Source organism: Nothobranchius furzeri, chromosome 7, assembly GCF_043380555.1.
Source record: "Nothobranchius furzeri strain GRZ-AD chromosome 7, NfurGRZ-RIMD1, whole genome shotgun sequence".
NCBI lineage: Eukaryota > Metazoa > Chordata > Actinopteri > Cyprinodontiformes > Nothobranchiidae > Nothobranchius > Nothobranchius furzeri.
In genome coordinates this window covers 27,508,706-27,525,503 of record NC_091747.1, presented here as the reverse complement: position 1 = coordinate 27,525,503, position 16,798 = coordinate 27,508,706, and the positions used below count along the sequence as shown (strand labels likewise).

At 49.0% G+C, this 16,798-nt stretch overlaps 1 protein-coding gene across 3 annotated transcripts in view; it reads left to right on the top strand.

Annotated features, from left to right (window-relative positions):
- Positions 1-16,798, top strand: part of ttn.1 (titin, tandem duplicate 1) — a 191,048-nt gene that overhangs the window by 87,816 nt on the left and 86,434 nt on the right. For all 3 annotated transcript variants that reach the window (XM_070552981.1, XM_070552980.1, XM_070552979.1), the window contains 28 exons: positions 82-233; positions 343-490; positions 748-925; positions 995-1,116; positions 1,198-1,485; positions 1,582-1,878; positions 3,239-3,425; positions 3,503-3,618; positions 3,730-4,029; positions 5,021-5,320; positions 5,502-5,607; positions 5,729-5,925; positions 6,000-6,308; positions 6,402-6,680; positions 8,256-8,555; positions 8,791-9,093; positions 9,170-9,366; positions 9,450-9,633; positions 9,702-10,004; positions 10,087-10,386; positions 10,851-10,969; positions 11,041-11,218; positions 12,850-13,134; positions 13,255-13,548; positions 13,631-13,930; positions 14,010-14,191; positions 14,317-14,446; positions 16,052-16,242. In XM_070552981.1, the coding sequence (XP_070409082.1) occupies positions 82-233; positions 343-490; positions 748-925; positions 995-1,116; positions 1,198-1,485; positions 1,582-1,878; positions 3,239-3,425; positions 3,503-3,618; positions 3,730-4,029; positions 5,021-5,320; positions 5,502-5,607; positions 5,729-5,925; positions 6,000-6,308; positions 6,402-6,680; positions 8,256-8,555; positions 8,791-9,093; positions 9,170-9,366; positions 9,450-9,633; positions 9,702-10,004; positions 10,087-10,386; positions 10,851-10,969; positions 11,041-11,218; positions 12,850-13,134; positions 13,255-13,548; positions 13,631-13,930; positions 14,010-14,191; positions 14,317-14,446; positions 16,052-16,242 (6,245 nt within the window). The remainder of the gene's footprint in view (positions 1-81; positions 234-342; positions 491-747; positions 926-994; positions 1,117-1,197; positions 1,486-1,581; positions 1,879-3,238; positions 3,426-3,502; positions 3,619-3,729; positions 4,030-5,020; positions 5,321-5,501; positions 5,608-5,728; positions 5,926-5,999; positions 6,309-6,401; positions 6,681-8,255; positions 8,556-8,790; positions 9,094-9,169; positions 9,367-9,449; positions 9,634-9,701; positions 10,005-10,086; positions 10,387-10,850; positions 10,970-11,040; positions 11,219-12,849; positions 13,135-13,254; positions 13,549-13,630; positions 13,931-14,009; positions 14,192-14,316; positions 14,447-16,051; positions 16,243-16,798) is intronic.

Sequence of the window (16,798 nt, the reverse complement as noted above, 5' to 3'; positions counted from 1 at the left end):
GAGTGGCTGCACTAAAACTAGTTCAACCCACAGGAAGCATCTACAAGATCTTCACTCAACCCTCTGGTCTGACTTTCCCAGCATGCCCCAGTGCTCCTAAAGACTTCAAGGTGGCTGAGGTGACCCGACACCATGTGCACTTGATGTGGGAGCCTCCGGAGCACGATGGAGGAAGTCCCGTCACCCACTATCAGATTGAAAAGAGAGAAGCTTCTAGAAAGACCTGGGCCAAGGTAGGCATGGAAGTTCACCCAGTCTCAGGATTAGGGTTAGTCTGAGTCCACAGCAGGACGGTTACACCTCGAGATGCCTTCTGAGGGATGTGCTTTGATGTTTCTTCAGGTGGCGGCCGGCATCATGGACCTGGAGCACACCGTCACCGACGTGATTGAGGGGAAAGAATACCTGTTCAGTGTTATTGCCTGCAACAAGTGTGGACCTGGAGAACCAGCGTACATCGACGAGCCTGTCAACGTCTCCTCACCTGCCAGTGAGTCTTGACCCACCTGCTAGAGATCACATCATCCCTTACCCAGTTTATCATCACGGTTCTACTCATTAGACCACCCTTCATAGACCACTGTATCCAGTCAGCTAGTCAAGCTTGTTAGTTGTGGTTAACTGTGAATAACTAAGTTGTTTTGACATTCATAGTGAGCTCCCTCTATAGCCTGAGATTCACGTAGCTCTCTCAGTGAAGAACCAGTTCACAGACTGACTTTTAACTGCCTGGATCTGGTCTTTAAGCTGTTCCTGATCCACCTGAAAACCTGAAGTGGAGAGATAAGAGTGCAAAAGCCATCTTCCTCTCTTGGGAACCTCCGAGGTATGATGGTGGTGCTACCATCAAAGGCTATGTGGTGGACAAGTGTCAGCGTGGCACAGACAAGTGGGAGCCCTGCAGTGACCCCGTTACAGAACTCAAGTAAGATTCAAGAGTTTGTTAGTAGTTAAGGAGGTCTGGGTCAGGTGGAATAACCGTCGGTGGTTTCAGGTTCCAGGTAACCGGGCTGATTGAGGGCCAGTGGTACGCCTACAGAGTCAGGGCCCTGAACAAGCTCGGAGCCAGCAGGCCCTGTAGGGCCACTGATGAGATCCAGGCTGTGGATGCCAGAGGTAGGTTAAACTTTTCCAGGCTAACCCAACTCTCCTCCATGGAGCTCCTCACCACCTTTTTTCTTCTCAATATTCTAACAGAACCTCCAGAGATTCAGCTGGATGTCAAACTCCTTGCTGGTCTCACAACCAGAGCTGGTAGCAAGATCGAGCTTCCTGCTGATGTCAAAGGACAGCCCGACCCACGGGTTAAATGGACCAAGGCTGATTTGGTCCTACGGGCTGATGACCGCATTGCCATTGACACCCAGCCAGGACACTCCAAGCTGTCCATCAGCAACACCTCTAGAGGCGACACCGCCACCTACATCATCGAGGCCGTCAACCTGTGTGGCCGTGCCACTGCTACCATCGACGTCAACATCCTGGGTACCACCTAGACTGTCCTCCTGGTGAACATCGTGTTTAGGGTTGGGGTTGGAATATGAGCTAAAGTATGATCTTTATGTGTTTCCTCCTCCTCAGACAAACCAGGACCTCCAGCTGCCTTCGACATCTCTGAGATCACCAACGAGTCCTGCGTCATGGCCTGGAACCCGCCCAGGGATGATGGCGGCTCCCCCATCACAAACTACATTGTGGAGTGCCGTCAAACAGACAATGAGGAGTGGGTTAAACTGTCGGCCACAGTGAAGCTCACCACCTTCAAGGCCTGCAAGCTCATCGCAATGAAGGAGTATGTCTTCAGGATCAGTGCAGAAAACCAGTATGGCATCGGCGTACCGGCGGAGCACACCCCGATCATCGCCAAGTACTCCTTCGGTACGTTTGACACTGCTGGCTTGGGCCACCATCTTAGTTTTAGTTGGAACAGCTTTTTAGTTGGAGTTACTTTTAGTGGCCAAAAGGTGAGTCTCATTGTGTTTGTGTGGATTCTGGTGATCCTGGCATGAGAGGCTTGGAGGTTTAATGGAAGACTGGTTTACAGCTCATAGATGTAGCTGAGCTGCTGGGGGGCTTTCACACCAGCAGCACTCCTTTAAGGCTACAGGAAGCCTCATTATTTCTGAGTTCAGACCTTAACAGAGAGTGCTCAATAACCCCTCGCCCCATGAAAGTCCACCCATGGAAATGCAATCAGACTTTTTAGAGATGTAGTGATGTCATTCCTTTAAGCCCCGCCCCCAGCTTCTGACGTTCTCAACAAGATCAAATCTGTCAGCGTGGTCGACACACGCAGCGCTGTAGACGACAGCCGGGTTTAAACGAGCCGTCTGTGCAGCACCTTTCAGACTCAGGACTCCAAAGCGCTCTGCGCTGCAGTCCGCCACTCACACAGTCGCACCCTGGTGGTGGTGAGCTACCACGTAGCCTCAGCTGCCCTGGGGCTGTACACAGGCACCTCCGGTCCCACCCATCACCAGCAGCAGGTAATGGGGTTAAGAGTCTTGCCCAAGGACACAACAGCAGCATTCTCTGTCTGGAGCCGGGATCGAACCTGCAACCTTCTGAACACTGGACAAGCCGCAGTACCTCCTGAACTGCTGCCGCTATGATGCTACGGCTAGTAGCCATGAAGAGAGTTTGTTGGAGCCAAAGTCTCCTGACACAATAAGAAAGCCAAAGATCTGCTCCACACGTTGGAGCCCTCTAACCACGTGAACACCTTCGTTACCGAGTTCACTTAGTTTCTTTTTACATAATTACATGAAACGTGTTCTGTAAGTGGAGCGGCAGCCTTTAATGTTGTTGGTTTGTGTTTACTGATCTCGTCAGAGATGTCAAATATATAACAGTTATGTATTTACAAACTGTTTGTCCCTCCTGACATCTGCTCAGCCTCTAATGTCTGAGCTCGTCAGAACAAACGGAGCACCTGTGCATGTCCAAAGACGAACCGCGTCACGGCTATCCTTCAGCATTAACCCGCTCCATGCAGGAGAGCTCCGGTTACACCTGCGTAGCTTCAGATGTGTGAAGTCCAGTTACCTGTAGACATACCTGTACGTCTTCTTCAGTCAAACGAGCCTCTATCTTCTCATACATTAGTCTGTGATCTTAACGTGGACCCACCTACCTGGTGACATGGTTCATTCTATGGACATGTATGGTCCTGTATGGAGAGGTGTGGATACGACCCCGCAGTCTGACGATACACAAATGATCTAACAATGTGTTTCAGAACCTCCTGGTCCTCCAACCAGAGTCACACCCTCAGACATCGCCAAGGATGCTGTGACTCTGACCTGGTTTGAGCCTGACGAGGATGGAGGTAGCCCCATCACTGGATACTGGATTGAGAAGTTTGATCCAGACAGCGATAAGTGGATCCGGTGCAACAAATTGCCTGTAAAAGACACAACCTTCAGGTAAGTCAGGACAATCCTCCGTCCCCTTCAGAGGAAGCCAACCAGAGTTAGGGATCATCATGTCCCTCTGCCTGTAGGGTAAAGGGACTTCCCACCAAGAAGAAGTACCGCTTTCGTGTTCTGGCAGAGAATCTGGCTGGACCTGGAAATCCAAGTGCAGAGACAGATCCTGTCCTCATTAAAGACCCGATAGGTAAGTCCATCAGGACTTTACAGCGTTTCAGCTGGATGTGGTCAGGTTTCAACCAGCACACGGTTGGGTGGGTTTGCTTTAGGCTAATGATAACATGAACATCTTTGCCAGATCCTCCATGGGCACCAGGGAAACCAGTCATCAAGGAGGTGGCCAAGACTTCTGCCGTCTTAGCTTGGACACGTCCAGAGCACGATGGTGGAGCAAAGATTGAAGGCTACATCATCGAGTTCCAGAAGAGTGGAAATGAAGAATGGATCAGAATAGCAGAGGATGTTCCTCAGACCGAGCACCAGCTGCAGGGTCTGATGGAGAAGCAGGAGTATTCCTTCAGGGTCAAAGCTGTCAACAAGGCAGGGGAAAGCGAGCCCAGTGAGCCCAGCGAGCCTGTGGTCTGCAAGGAGAGACTTTGTAAGTTCGCTCGGAAACACAGATGTGTGTTTATCTTTGTGCTTACTCATGTCGGGTGTTGTTCCCTACATCACTGAAAACCGCTGCTGTTAAGCCTCTTCTAGAGAAAAGCAAACTAGATCCCTTAGTGGTGAAGAACTACAGACCAACCTCTCGTCTCCCTGGATTGAACAAGCAGTTATGATCCAGCTGAGCCTCCTGGATGGATTTCAGTCAGGCTTTAGAAACGCCACAACAGTGAGACTAGGTCTTCGTGTCACAGGTCTGGTGTCTGTTATTTTGACCGACAGGGTAAAAAAAGCCTGTTGTGATGGATTATCATCACTTTCATTTTTCTGTTTACTTTATTTATAAAAGTCGTCCCAAGGGTGAGAGTCAGTAAACATCCCAGTACAGGTCAGGTCATTCAGCCAATCAGTAACAAGTTTCCTTTATAAGAGACCCAGCAGGTTTCATCCAGTCACTGACTAGAGTCAGAGTCTTTACAGCAATCCTCACTGGGGATGGAGAAGACACACACACACACAACACACACACACACACACACACACACACACACACACACACACACACACACACACACACACACACACACACACACACACACACACACACACACACACACACACACAACTTTATTCTCTATATGACTGAATCCTGGGGAGGGAGAGGTCTGGTGGTTGACTGCGGTGTGCCAGCTGATGGCCCCCTCCATCAGGCCATTACAGCCCTCCCCTCCAGAACACCAGGCCTTTGTGTGCTTCATCATTTTAAGTTTGCAGTATCGCGCTGTCACATAGATTTTAGAAGTCGAAGACCGTTTTGTTTTCTCCGTTCTCTTGCACCTGAAAGCACATTGGATTGCTTCTGTGTATGAAAAGTAAGTATAGCTGGTTGCCTTGGAGCGGTCTAGTGGGTGAAGGGTCCGGGGTGGCCTGCCACTTGCTTTAGGTTAACGTTTAGACGTATCAGTCTTTGCTCTGTGTTCCAGACCCTCCATCTGCCCCTCAGTGGCTGGAAGTGACCAACATCACCAAGGTCAACGCTGACCTGAAGTGGCAGGCTCCAAGCAGTGATGGAGGTTCCCCCATCACCAACTATGTTGTGGAGAAGAGGGATGTAAGGCGGAAGGCCTGGCAGACCGTGGACACCACCGTTAAGGAGCTGAAGTACTTGGTGACTCCTCTGAATGAAGGTTCTCTGTATGTGTTCCGCGTTGCTGCTGAGAATGCCGTGGGAACCGGTGACTTCTGTGAGCTGGAGGACGCAGTGCTTGCTAAGGACACGTTCAGTGAGTCTACACAAACACCCAATCAAAACCTTCCATCAAGCTCACTCTACTAGACTTGTTTATGGAGAACAACAACTGTTTGCTTCCGTCACTTATGTCTAGATCATCAGTCTGTCAAGGAGCGGCTGCACCAACTAGACTGTCAGGAAAAAGGATTCATGTGTGTTTTGCGTCTTTACAGCAACTCCTGGTCCTCCATATGCCCTGACAGTGATGGAGGTCACTAAGAGACACGTGGAGCTGAAGTGGGAACCTCCTAAGAGTGATGGTGGAAGACCCATAACCAAGTAAGTCCCATCAGTGATTCAGACTTAGGAACTAGTGGGAATGAGACCTGGGTTTCCCACCATGAAACAGGAAACATGCCACAGCATAGTCAGAGAAGACAAACACCTTTTTTGTTTTCAGGTATGTGATTGAGAAGAAAGAAAAGGTGGGAACTCGTTGGCTGAAGTGCTGCAAGACTCCAGACAAACAGACCCAGTTCAAGGTGACGGATGTGGACGAAGGATCAGAGGTGCAGTTCCAGGTCAGAGCTGAGAACGAGGCTGGAGTTGGAGATCCAAGTGAACCCACTGTGATCCTCACCATTGAGGACCCGACCAGTAAGTAACCAGATAGTGAAAACTCAACAACCAGCATTCCAGACATTAACTCTGCTTGTGCTTTGGAACTGCAGGTCCTCCATCTCCTCCTCTGGAAGTGACCGTTGTGGACGCCAGTAGGCAACACATCAACCTCACCTGGAAGCCTCCAGCCAAGGACGGCGGCTGTCCAGTATCAGGATACCATGTGGAGGTGGCAGAGGCTCGTCCTGAGCTGAAGTGGCTCCGGGTCAACAGCAGGCCCATCAAAGACCTCAAGTTTAGGATCGATGATGGAATCAAACCAGAGAAGAAGTATGTTATCAGGGTTCGAGCCATCAACTCGATTGGAGTCAGTGATCCTTCCGAGATCTCTGACAAAGTCTTCACCAAGGATCCTGATTGTAAGCTCAGACGCAGCATCGGTCCAGCCCAGCAGGGGTAATGCAGCTCATCAGAGTCATCTTTGAGTAATGAGTGTGTCTCCTGGTCTGCAGGTGCTCCAAGCATGGATCTAGAGGCCCAGGATGTGATTGTGGTTGAAGGTGAGAAGCTGCACTTAAACTGCCCCTACAGGGCCATCCCAACACCAAAGATGGTTTGGCAGAAGGACACGGTGGAGTGCAAAGCTGGCGACAGGCTCTCCATGACTGTGGAGATGAGCAGCGCACACCTGGAGCTGCTGAAGTGCCAACGCTCTGATGCTGGAACCTACAACATCACGCTGGAGAACAGCCTAGGAACAGCTACCGGGACCATCAATGTCAAAGTTATTGGTGGGTTCTTCAACCTTACTACACTCATAATCACACCGATATGTGCTGCACAGGTGATTCTGTTCAGTAAAGGTGGTCAGGGTCTCCACAGGTGGTCAGGGTCTCCAAAGGTGGTCAGGGTCTCCAAAGGTGATCAGGGTCTCCAAAGGTGATCAGGGTCTCCAAAGGTGGTCAGGGTCTGCACAGGTGATCAGTGTCTGCACAGGTGATCAGGGTCTCCAAAGGTGGTCAGGGTCTCCAAAGGTGATCAGGGTCTCCAAAGGTGATCAGGGTCTCCAAAGGTGGTCAGGGTCTGCACAGGTGATCAGTGTCTGCACAGGTGATCAGTGTCTGCACAGGTGATCAGGGTCTCCAAAGGTGGTCAGGGTCTGCACAGGTGATCAGTGTCTGCACAGGTGATCAGGGTCTCCAAAGGTGGTCAGGGTCTCCAAAGGTGATCAGGGTCTCCAAAGGTGATCAGGGTCTCCAAAGGTAGTCAGGGTCTCCACATGTGATCAGTGTCTGCACAGGTGATCAGGGTCTCCAAAGGTGGTCAGGGTCTCCAAAGGTGATCAGGGTCTCCAAAGGTGGTCAGGGTCTGCACAGGTGATCAGGGTCTCCACAGGTGGTCAGGGTCTGCACAGGTGATCAGGGTCTGCACAGGTGATCAGGGTCTGTGTTAGGTATTTTTATTTTATTCATCTTTGTTGTGAAATCTTTTGTTAAATGTGTTGGGGGAAAACCTGACCTTACTTGTTTTTACGTTTGGGTGTTTTCAGAAACTCCTTTCTGCTTTAGGCATTTTGATCCAGTATCTGAAGTTTTCTTTAGTCCTGTGCATTCTAAGACCAAAGTGTTTTCCATTAGTTAAAAGCAAACTGGTCAGGTAGGAAAATTAGCTCAACTCTAGAAACTTCTCTTGTGATTGTGGAATTTGTGGGTGTGAACATTTTGTGAATAAATCCCTCCATGAGCTCTGGCTCCTTTGTGAGAGGAAAATGGCTTCCGTGTGTGATGGTCTGATTCACTCTCACCCTCTGCAGAGTTCTATCACTTTGCAGAGTTTGTCTGTCTGTTTAATAGGTTTGTTACAGTTTACCAAATTAAGAATCCCTCTGTGTGTGTGTTCTGACTTCCTTTAAGGTAATATAAGTTTAAGGTATTATAAGAACAATAGTATAAATTAAATATGCAACATAATAGTGAATAATGCTAAATTAAAATACCCAACATAGATAAAAATTACCTAACAGTCTGCACAGGTGATCAGTGTCTGCACAGGTGATCAGGGTCTGCACAGGTGATCAGGGTCTGCACAGGTGATCAGGGTCTCCACAGGTGGTCAGGGTCTGCACAGGTGATCAGGGTCTCCACATGTGATCAGGGTCTGCACAGGTGATCAGGGTCTGCACAGGTGATCAGTGTCTGCACAGGTGATCAGGGTCTCCACAGGTGGTCAGGGTCTGCACAGGTGATTCTGTTCAGTACAGGTGAACTACTTCCCCAGACATAATTACTGCCTTTTATAAAATGATAGTTACAGGTTTTAAGGTGGCTGCTTTAGGACTGACTCTCCTGTCCTCCTGAACTCTGCAGGACGCCCTGGTCAGTGCAAAGACATCTCCTCCAGTGACGTGACGAAGAACTCCTGTAAGATCAGCTGGGTGGCTCCAGAAGATGACGGTGACTCACCGATTGTCAGCTACTGTCTGGAGCGCCGTGAGGCATCCAAGAAGACCTACATCCCCATCATGTCAGGGGAAAATGTTCTGACCTTTGAGGTCCAAGACCTTTACATCAACTGTGAGTACTACTTCAGGGTGAAGGCTGTGAACAAGGTTGGAGCTGGAGAGTACCTGGAGCTACGGAGCCCGGTCATCACTGAGGAGATCAAACGTGAGTTCTGTTAGAATGCTTTTTAAGATGTTTACAGGTTAGGGTTATAAATGTTTGCATGCTCATTTATCTTATTTTTCATTGTTATACTTTTCCATTCGGCATTCAGGGCAGGTGGAAAAGTAAGATGGGGAAATGCGTTTCTTTACTGTGCAGATGGCAATAATGGCTTTTGAATGTTGAGCTGGTGCCTGGCCCACAGGATCACTCTCTGGTGTTTGCTGTCGTTACACAGAAAAACCCGACCCACCCATCCAGGTGGAGGCTCGCGATCCCACCTCCTCATCCGTCACAGTCACTTGGAAGGCTCCAGATTACGACGGGGGCTGTCCCATTCAGGGCTACACTGTGGAGAAGATAGAGAAGGATGGTGACCGCTACGAGAAGGTCACACCAAGCCTGGTCCCTGGCTTCTCCTATGTGGTGACTGGCCTGAAGGAAGACATGGAGTATCAGTTCAGGGTCCGTGCGGAGAATGCTGCTGGAGTCAGTGAGCCGTCACGCAGCACGCCGCTCATAAAGGCCGCTGATCCCGTTGGTACGTCAGCTTCTGTCAGAGGTGTTCTTCATCACGTTCCTCTAGATCTTTAAAACTTTTGTTCTGTGATTCCCAGAAAAACCAAAAGTCACCCTGCATGCCCGTGTGCAGTCAGGCGTCTGCGTTAAGAAGGGAGAGGAGATTCACATCGACGCCTTTATCTCTGGGTCCCCGTACCCTAAAGTCACCTGGCTGAAAAACGAAGAGGACGTTACCAAGGAGCCAACCAAAAAGATTGTCCCTGTAGTTAAGAAGAAGAGAACCAAAACTCTGGTTTGTCCCCTTAAGGAGACATCTCACAGAATGTGGACTGGGTCCTGGTGTTCCCTTCTTATGTCTGACTCTGTTTGGTGCAGGTTCCAGAACCGGAGGAGGAGTTTGTGACTCCTCTGCGTGAGAGACTGGGTCTGGATAAGACCACCAAAGGCCAGTCCGCTCTGATGATCCGTGATGCTGTCCGAGCTGACCACGGCACTTTCACCATCAAGGTGGAGAACACACACGGTGCTGCTTCTGCCTCCTGCTTTGTCAACGTCCTGGGTGAGAAGGGTTTAGTGTAACACAAGTCTGTCTGGAGGTGAAATGCTGATTCTGCCTCTGTCCACTAGACAAACCTGGCCCTCCAATCAACTTCACCTTCGATGACATCAGGAACACCTCGGTGGTCTGTAACTGGGAGCCTCCCGAGGACGATGGCGGCAGTGAGATTCTGAATTACATCCTGGAGAAGAAGGACAACAAGAATCATGAGATTGGCTGGATTACCATCACCTCCACGCTGAAGGGCAACCGTTTCCCCGTCACCAAGCTGATCGAGGGGAAGGAGTACATCTTCAGAGTTACTGCTGAGAACAAGTTTGGCTGTGGTCCTGGGTGCATCTCAGAGCCGCTCGTGGCCAAGAATCAATTTAGTGAGTAGCATGGCCCTAACCCTTACAGAATTCACCAGGAGGTTCTAACAAAACACCACCTTTATCTTCTCCACTCACCCAGACCCTCCAGATGCCCCCAACACCCCCAGAGTACATGAGGTGACAGCAAGCTCCGCCCACATCTCCTGGCATGAGCCGAAGGACAACGGCAGCCCAATCCTGGGCTACTGGATTGAGAGGAAGGAGGTGAACAGCAAACACTGGACCCGAGTGAACCGGGCCCTGCTCAACTCTTTGGATGTGAAGGTGGCTGGTCTGATGGAGGGACTCACCTACATCTTCAGGGTGTGTGCAGAGAACCTGGCCGGGCCCGGGCCCTTCAGCGAGCCCACAGAACGCGTCGTAGCAATGGACGCCATCCGTAAGTTTCCACTGATGGTTTCTTTCGGTTTCCTACTCTTCATACTCCCCTCAGACGGAGCCGCTGCAGCTTTCCACAGATGCACAAAGTATACAGATATACTTCTTATTGTCAGCTCTAGTAGGCCAACAGCTGCTGTCTGTAAATACAAGGTTCCTCCTGAGAGAGATGATTTTATTCTGATGATCCACATGAAGAAGAGCAGGACAACCGCAGTTTGGAGAAATATTATTCCAGAATTTATTCCTGTACACTCAGATCTTTGCCTTCATGTCTAAATCAGTTCTCAGGAGTAGTTCATCCATCCGGCTAGGCAGGAGGAGACTGTTGGACACCTGGGAGGGACAAGTGGTCACCTTAGACTGTAGAAATGTAGACCAGAAGATCCAGAAACTACTATTATCTGTGTATCTCTAGTTGTTCCATGTCCGCTGGACAACATTTACCATGTTTTTCTATCCCAGTTCCTCCTGGACCCCCCACTCCATGGGTGGTGGACACTGGGAAGGATTGCGTCATCCTAGCCTGGAAGCCTCCCCTCTACAACGGTGGAGGAGACATTCTGGGATACCACATTGAGAAGGTATAAAGCCTGTTCATTCAGATGTTTGAAGCTTCTACAGAACCCTTCAGTCCTGCGTTCTGGTTCACCAGGTCCTGATGGGAGAGAAGGAGTGGAGCCGCTGCACTGAGTTCAGGTGTAAGGAGCTGACCTACACCGCTGTGGGCCTCACTGAAGGAGCAGATTACTACTTCCGGGTTGTAGCGGTTAATGATGCTGGTCCTGGAGCTCCTGGTGTTACTGACCCCGTCACAGTCAAAGAACCCCAAGGTCAGTGTCGGGAAGTTCTTTTTAAATATGAACTAGTTTAAAGTTCAGTTCACACATTCAAAAACGAACTAGTTCAGTTCATAATTACATCTTTGAACTAGTTCGTAGTTTTTGTTTTCAGTGTGTTGTAACGAGCGATTCCCCTCAGGGTTCTTGTTTCCCCCCGTTCAGTCCACACCGGTACCCAGCTGCAGCACGTTCTCACCCGCAGGAGGACAAAGCTGCTGTTCGAAGTTTGGAAAAACAATTGCTCAGCGTTCTGAGGAGGAAACAAGGATGCACCTGCAAATCATCTAAACGTTCATTATCTTTTAATTATGTCACTTTTCTCATTTTCTGACCTGTTTGTCCGAAGAGACAGAAAAGTTGTAGAACTCGGGTCACAAAGTCCGGATGAACGAGTGAATTACAGGTCCGACTCTGTGACTAGATCTGATGCTTCTCCCATATTATTGGTCGAGGTCAAGGTCCATTTTATTTATAGAGCGCATTTACAGCAGCAAAGCTACACCAAAGCGCTGTACAAGGTACAACAAATCAACAATAAAAACCTAAAAATAAGATGAGGACACAACAGTCACAATTCATAATAAAAACTGTTAAAAACTATTAAGATGCTCAAGTCAACCTGCATTAAAAGCCAGATCAAAAAATTGCGTCTTAAGAAGGGATTTAAATGCTCTAGATTCTGTGTGGTCCTGATGTTGAGAGGTAGCTTGTTCCACAGTTTGGGAGCTACCACAGAGAAAGCTCTGTCGCCGCGAGTCTTGTGGCGGGTTTTTTGAACTGTTAAAAGAGCTTGAGAGCTGGACCTCATGGTTCTGGCAGGGACGTAAGCAGACAGCAGCTCAGAGATGTAAACTGGGGCCAGGCCATGAAGGGATTTAAAAACAAAAAGTAAAATTTTAAAATGGATCCTGTAAGAGACAGGAAGCCAATGGAGAGAGGTCAGAACTGGGGTAATGTGATCGGGCCGCTGCATTTTGGACCAGCTGAAGTCGGTGTGGGGAGGACTGCTCCAGGCCAGAATACAGGGAGTTGCAGTAGTCCAGTCGGCAGGACACGAAGAGGTGGATGACATGTTCGAGGACATTAGCAGGAATGTATGGCTTCACCTTTGCTATCTGCCATAAATGATAAAAACCAGATTGGACCACTGCACTCACCTGTCTGTGAAGATTAAAAGATCCGTCTAAAAACACACCAAGGTTTTTAACACAGGGTTTTAGAAAACCAGAACAATGACCAAGAGGACTAACAACATTGTTTAAAAGATTAGGACTGCCAAATAGTAAAATTTGACTTTTTTGCTGCGTTCCAGTTGTGTTTGATACGTACCACGATGCCCGTTAACAGCACAGGGCGAGGTCTACTCTTTATAACGTCAATGGCAACAGGACGCTTTACCTCCGTGGAGATCTGGAGCTCTCCAACAATACACATACACAACACGTTCACAAATGTCAGAATGAACGTGTCGGACAAAATATGAATAAGTTCAGTTCACATTGACTAAAACTGTGAACGAGTTCAGGCACAACACCGCCCACAGTACCGGTGCTGCCAGGTTGTAGTAACTCACGGGGTTGAGCTGGTGAGTAACGCTTTGAACCTCTCTCTGTGTCCTTTAGAGTCTCCTGCCGTGGCCTTCAACAGCTCTGTTAAAAATGGAGTCATGATCAAAGCCGGAGATCCTCTGAGGCTTCCTGCTGTGGTGACAGGCCGACCCCAGCCAGAGGTCAAATGGCTCAAAGATGAAGCTGAAATTGACAAAGAGAGGATGATGGTGGAGACCGAGGGCAAGAACAGCACTCTGTTCATTAAGAAGTCCATCAGAGCAGACCACGGGAAGTACCAGATCACCGGTACCAACAGCAGCGGCACCAAGAGCGCAGAAACCAGAGTGGACATTATGGGTCAGTGCTCCATCACAGACATGCAGACTGGGTTTACTGGGCTTTCACTGATCAGGTGCACCTGGTCTGCATCTTTAGGTGTAGGAAGTCTTTCTAACCAGCTGAAACTTGTTTCTGTAGATGTTCCTGGACCCGTGGTTGACCTGAAGACAGTTTTGGTGACAAAGAAGAAGATTGTCCTCACCTGGTCTGATCCTCTGGACAATGGAGGCAGTGACATCATTGGCTACGAGGTCCTGAGGAAGGATGCCAAGATGAAGCTTTTCCGTCAACCCATTGAAACGGCCTCCTGTAAATGTGACATTCAGGACCTTCTGGCCAATGAGGAGTACGACTTCAGGGTCATTGCCAGAAACAAGTATGGTGATGGAGCTCCAGCAGACCTGGGACCCATCTTGGCTGAAGATCCTAAAGGTAACCATGCTGATATTGAACCTACAGCCTTTACTACTGAAACATTCTAGAAACATTCCTGAGTCCCTCCATGATGTTTCAGGTACTCCGTCTGCCCCTGAGAAGCTGCACTACACTGACAGAAGTAAGACCACCATCACTCTGGCCTGGCTGCCACCACGCACCGATGGGGGCAGCCCCATCAGAGGCTACTACGTAGAAAAGATGAGGTCTGATGACACCGAGTTCGATGTGGCCAATCGCAAGATCTTCACAGAGTGCAGTGGAACTATTGAAAACCTTTCTGAGAACCAGGAGTACCAGTTCCGTGTCAAAGCTGTAAATGAAGTTGGGGATGGGGAACCATCCAAACCAATCACAGCCAGGATCCAGGATGATCAACGTATGTTCAGATCTCAGTCCTACTGAAGGTCCAGTGTTGATGTAAAGTTTTCATAAACAGAAGCATTGTTCTGTCGCAGTTCCTCCATCCATCACCATCTTGAAGTTTTTCAAGAGCAACACGATTGTTGTGAGGAAAGGAGCCGCCATCGACATCCCAGCAGAGGTGACCGGACTTCCTCTGCCTGTGCTTCAGTGGATGAAGGATGATGTGGTGATGGAGAAGCCTGAAGATGAGAAGATGACAATGGAAACAGAGGAGGTGAGAACAAAAGGCTCAGAGTTTGGAAAAACGTACATCTAAGGAGACCATCTGACTACTGCAACGGGAGAAGCTGTTGATTCTATCTTCAGCCTGATGTCCTCATGTTAATGCTCTGTCCTCAGGTGAACCGGACCACCCTGAAGACCAAGATTGCTATACCACAAACCATCAGACAGGACAAAGGAAACTACAAGCTGGTCGCCGAGAACAGTTACGGCCAAGCTCAGCAAGTGGTCAGAGTGGAGATCCTGGGTAGGAACCAGAGCCTTTTTTTGTTTTGTGAGAACAATGAGATGGATCAAACAACATTAATAACGAGGGACTGGCTCTCCCTGTTAGCATTGTCCACAGGACCCAGAAGGGGAGCTGCTGTGTGTCAGGCTGTAACTGGGCGATGAGGGGCTGATTGGTTCACTGGGTGGGGCTTGTGGGTGACTAGCTTAGGTACTGGCCTGATACGGTGCGTTTCTTTGTACTTGTACTCATAAAAACTGCCCTGATGCTACACCAGATACTGATCACACTGGTCCACTGTGGTGGACATAACAGGAGTGTTGAACAGACGGCTAAAGTGGCGACTTGAGCTACATTTAATCCTGGCTTCTACTGGTTCAAGCTGGTTCACTTCTTGGAAGATTTAGCACAAGGTGGGGCTCATTGGGATCACAAGTGTTAGCTAGCTTATGAATGTTAGCTTACTTTCCTCCTGCTGTTGTTTTGATCGAATTGATCACGTTTCCGACTTTTTTGTCGCTGGCTGGGTCACCGGGTTCGGCTGCTGCTCTTACACTGGGTGGGGTGGGGGGGGTGGTGGTGGGGGGGGGGCTTATTTATAATTGTGAAGCTCATCATGCTACATAAATAACCCAGTAAAGAGCCACAAGCACTTTGAGGGCTGCTAGTCTGATTGACAGCTGCTGTCCATCCCTGTCTAAAGACATGTTGGCTTCACAGTCTCCGTCAATGCCACAGCAAAGCTGTTAGCTCTTCATGGTGAAACCAACCAGATAAAATGCTACAACCTAGCTTGTTTTGGACTTTTAATGGATGTTCCTTTGGCGACCATAATGGTGAAAGAGGCATTCCCGTGAGTAGCGTGACATCGTGCAAAGGGTCAGAGGGCAAATGTTCCAGCCGAGTAAATAAATCCATACAAATAGAAAAACAAGAGCTGCATAACCCGATCAGGCTGGGTCTCTGTGGGTTAGAGGTCAGTTGTAAATGTGCTATCTTATGTTAGCCTAGCCATAGTTCTCTGTAGAGTTAAACAGGCCAGGCTAGTCTTGACTGAGGCCTTCAGTGGTGCGGTTCCCCGTTCTACCTCTAGATGCTGTTCCTACGCATGCTCTGAAGTTTTCTGATGTTCAGGAACATTTCCACACACAGGTACAACGTGATGATCACCACACAACGACTACATTAGTCCCTACCATCGACACATATACTGGACAGTTTGTGTCCATAGGCTCGAATTTTAGCTTTTGGTGCTCAAATAGGAAGTTCCCACCACCGCCATTTTGATCGTGTCACAGGTCTCGTCACACCCAGACAACCCTAAAATGGGAAAAGAGGTGGAGCTGGGGGTGGGGCTGTTACGTCTGGAACAGGGTTGGAAAAAATGACCAATGTAGCTGATAGCTAACTTGGCTAACCCAAGAAGCTAAGAAGCGCTCCTTAAATCGGAGTATCCTACTCACACTGCAGACTGGCTCCTGTGCGAGCTTTCGTATTTTCCCTGTCAACTTCCCCCTCCCAGAAATGTCCCTGAGCTGGTGTAGAGGGAATGCAGCTCATGCTGCCGGTGGAAGCTGTGTTTGTTCTCTGAGCATGCTAATCAGTCCTACTCATTGTTTTTAGACCGTCCCCTTCCTCCGAGGAACATAGTGGTGTCGGACATCAAGGCGGATTCTTGCTACCTGACGTGGGACTCTCCTGAGGACAATGGAGGAAGTGAGATCACCAACTACATCGTGGAGCGCCGAGACGCCAGCAAGAAGAAGTCTGACTTTGAAGTTTTGACCATCAACCTGATTGACAGGAGATATGGGGTCAGTCTTCACAGTTACTAGCTCAGCATGCAGAAGTCCAACTGCATCATGGTCTCCCTTCTCATAGCTGTCCTCTTACATGTCTGCCTGACCACTGAAAGGTCCTTCAGGCATGTGACGGGTTACCTCTCACACAACAACCTCCTTGGCCCTAACCAGTGTGTGTTTCTAAAGCAAGCCACTTCACCCAGACAGCCCTGTAGCCTCACCAACAGCCATGTCTGCTGTTCTAATCAGGGGTGTGCCTTGGCTAGACTCTGCTGATACAACACACGTCAACCATACGGGAGAGACGGTGCGATAACAACCATATGATGTGTGCAAGGCCTAAGACTGGCTGTATTGGGTGGTGAGGCCAGACCCTTCCAACCACATCCAGTGCCTGTTGTTCTGTGGGAGTGGAGGTGCTGCCAACTGCAGTCACACTACACCAAAAATAAAGTAAATGGGCTACATATTAAATAAATGATAAATTCTGCTTTTAAACATCGATTGAGGATCATGACACTAAATGTTGTGAATTTTAGTGAATCATTGTTCTCCTACATCTCAACCG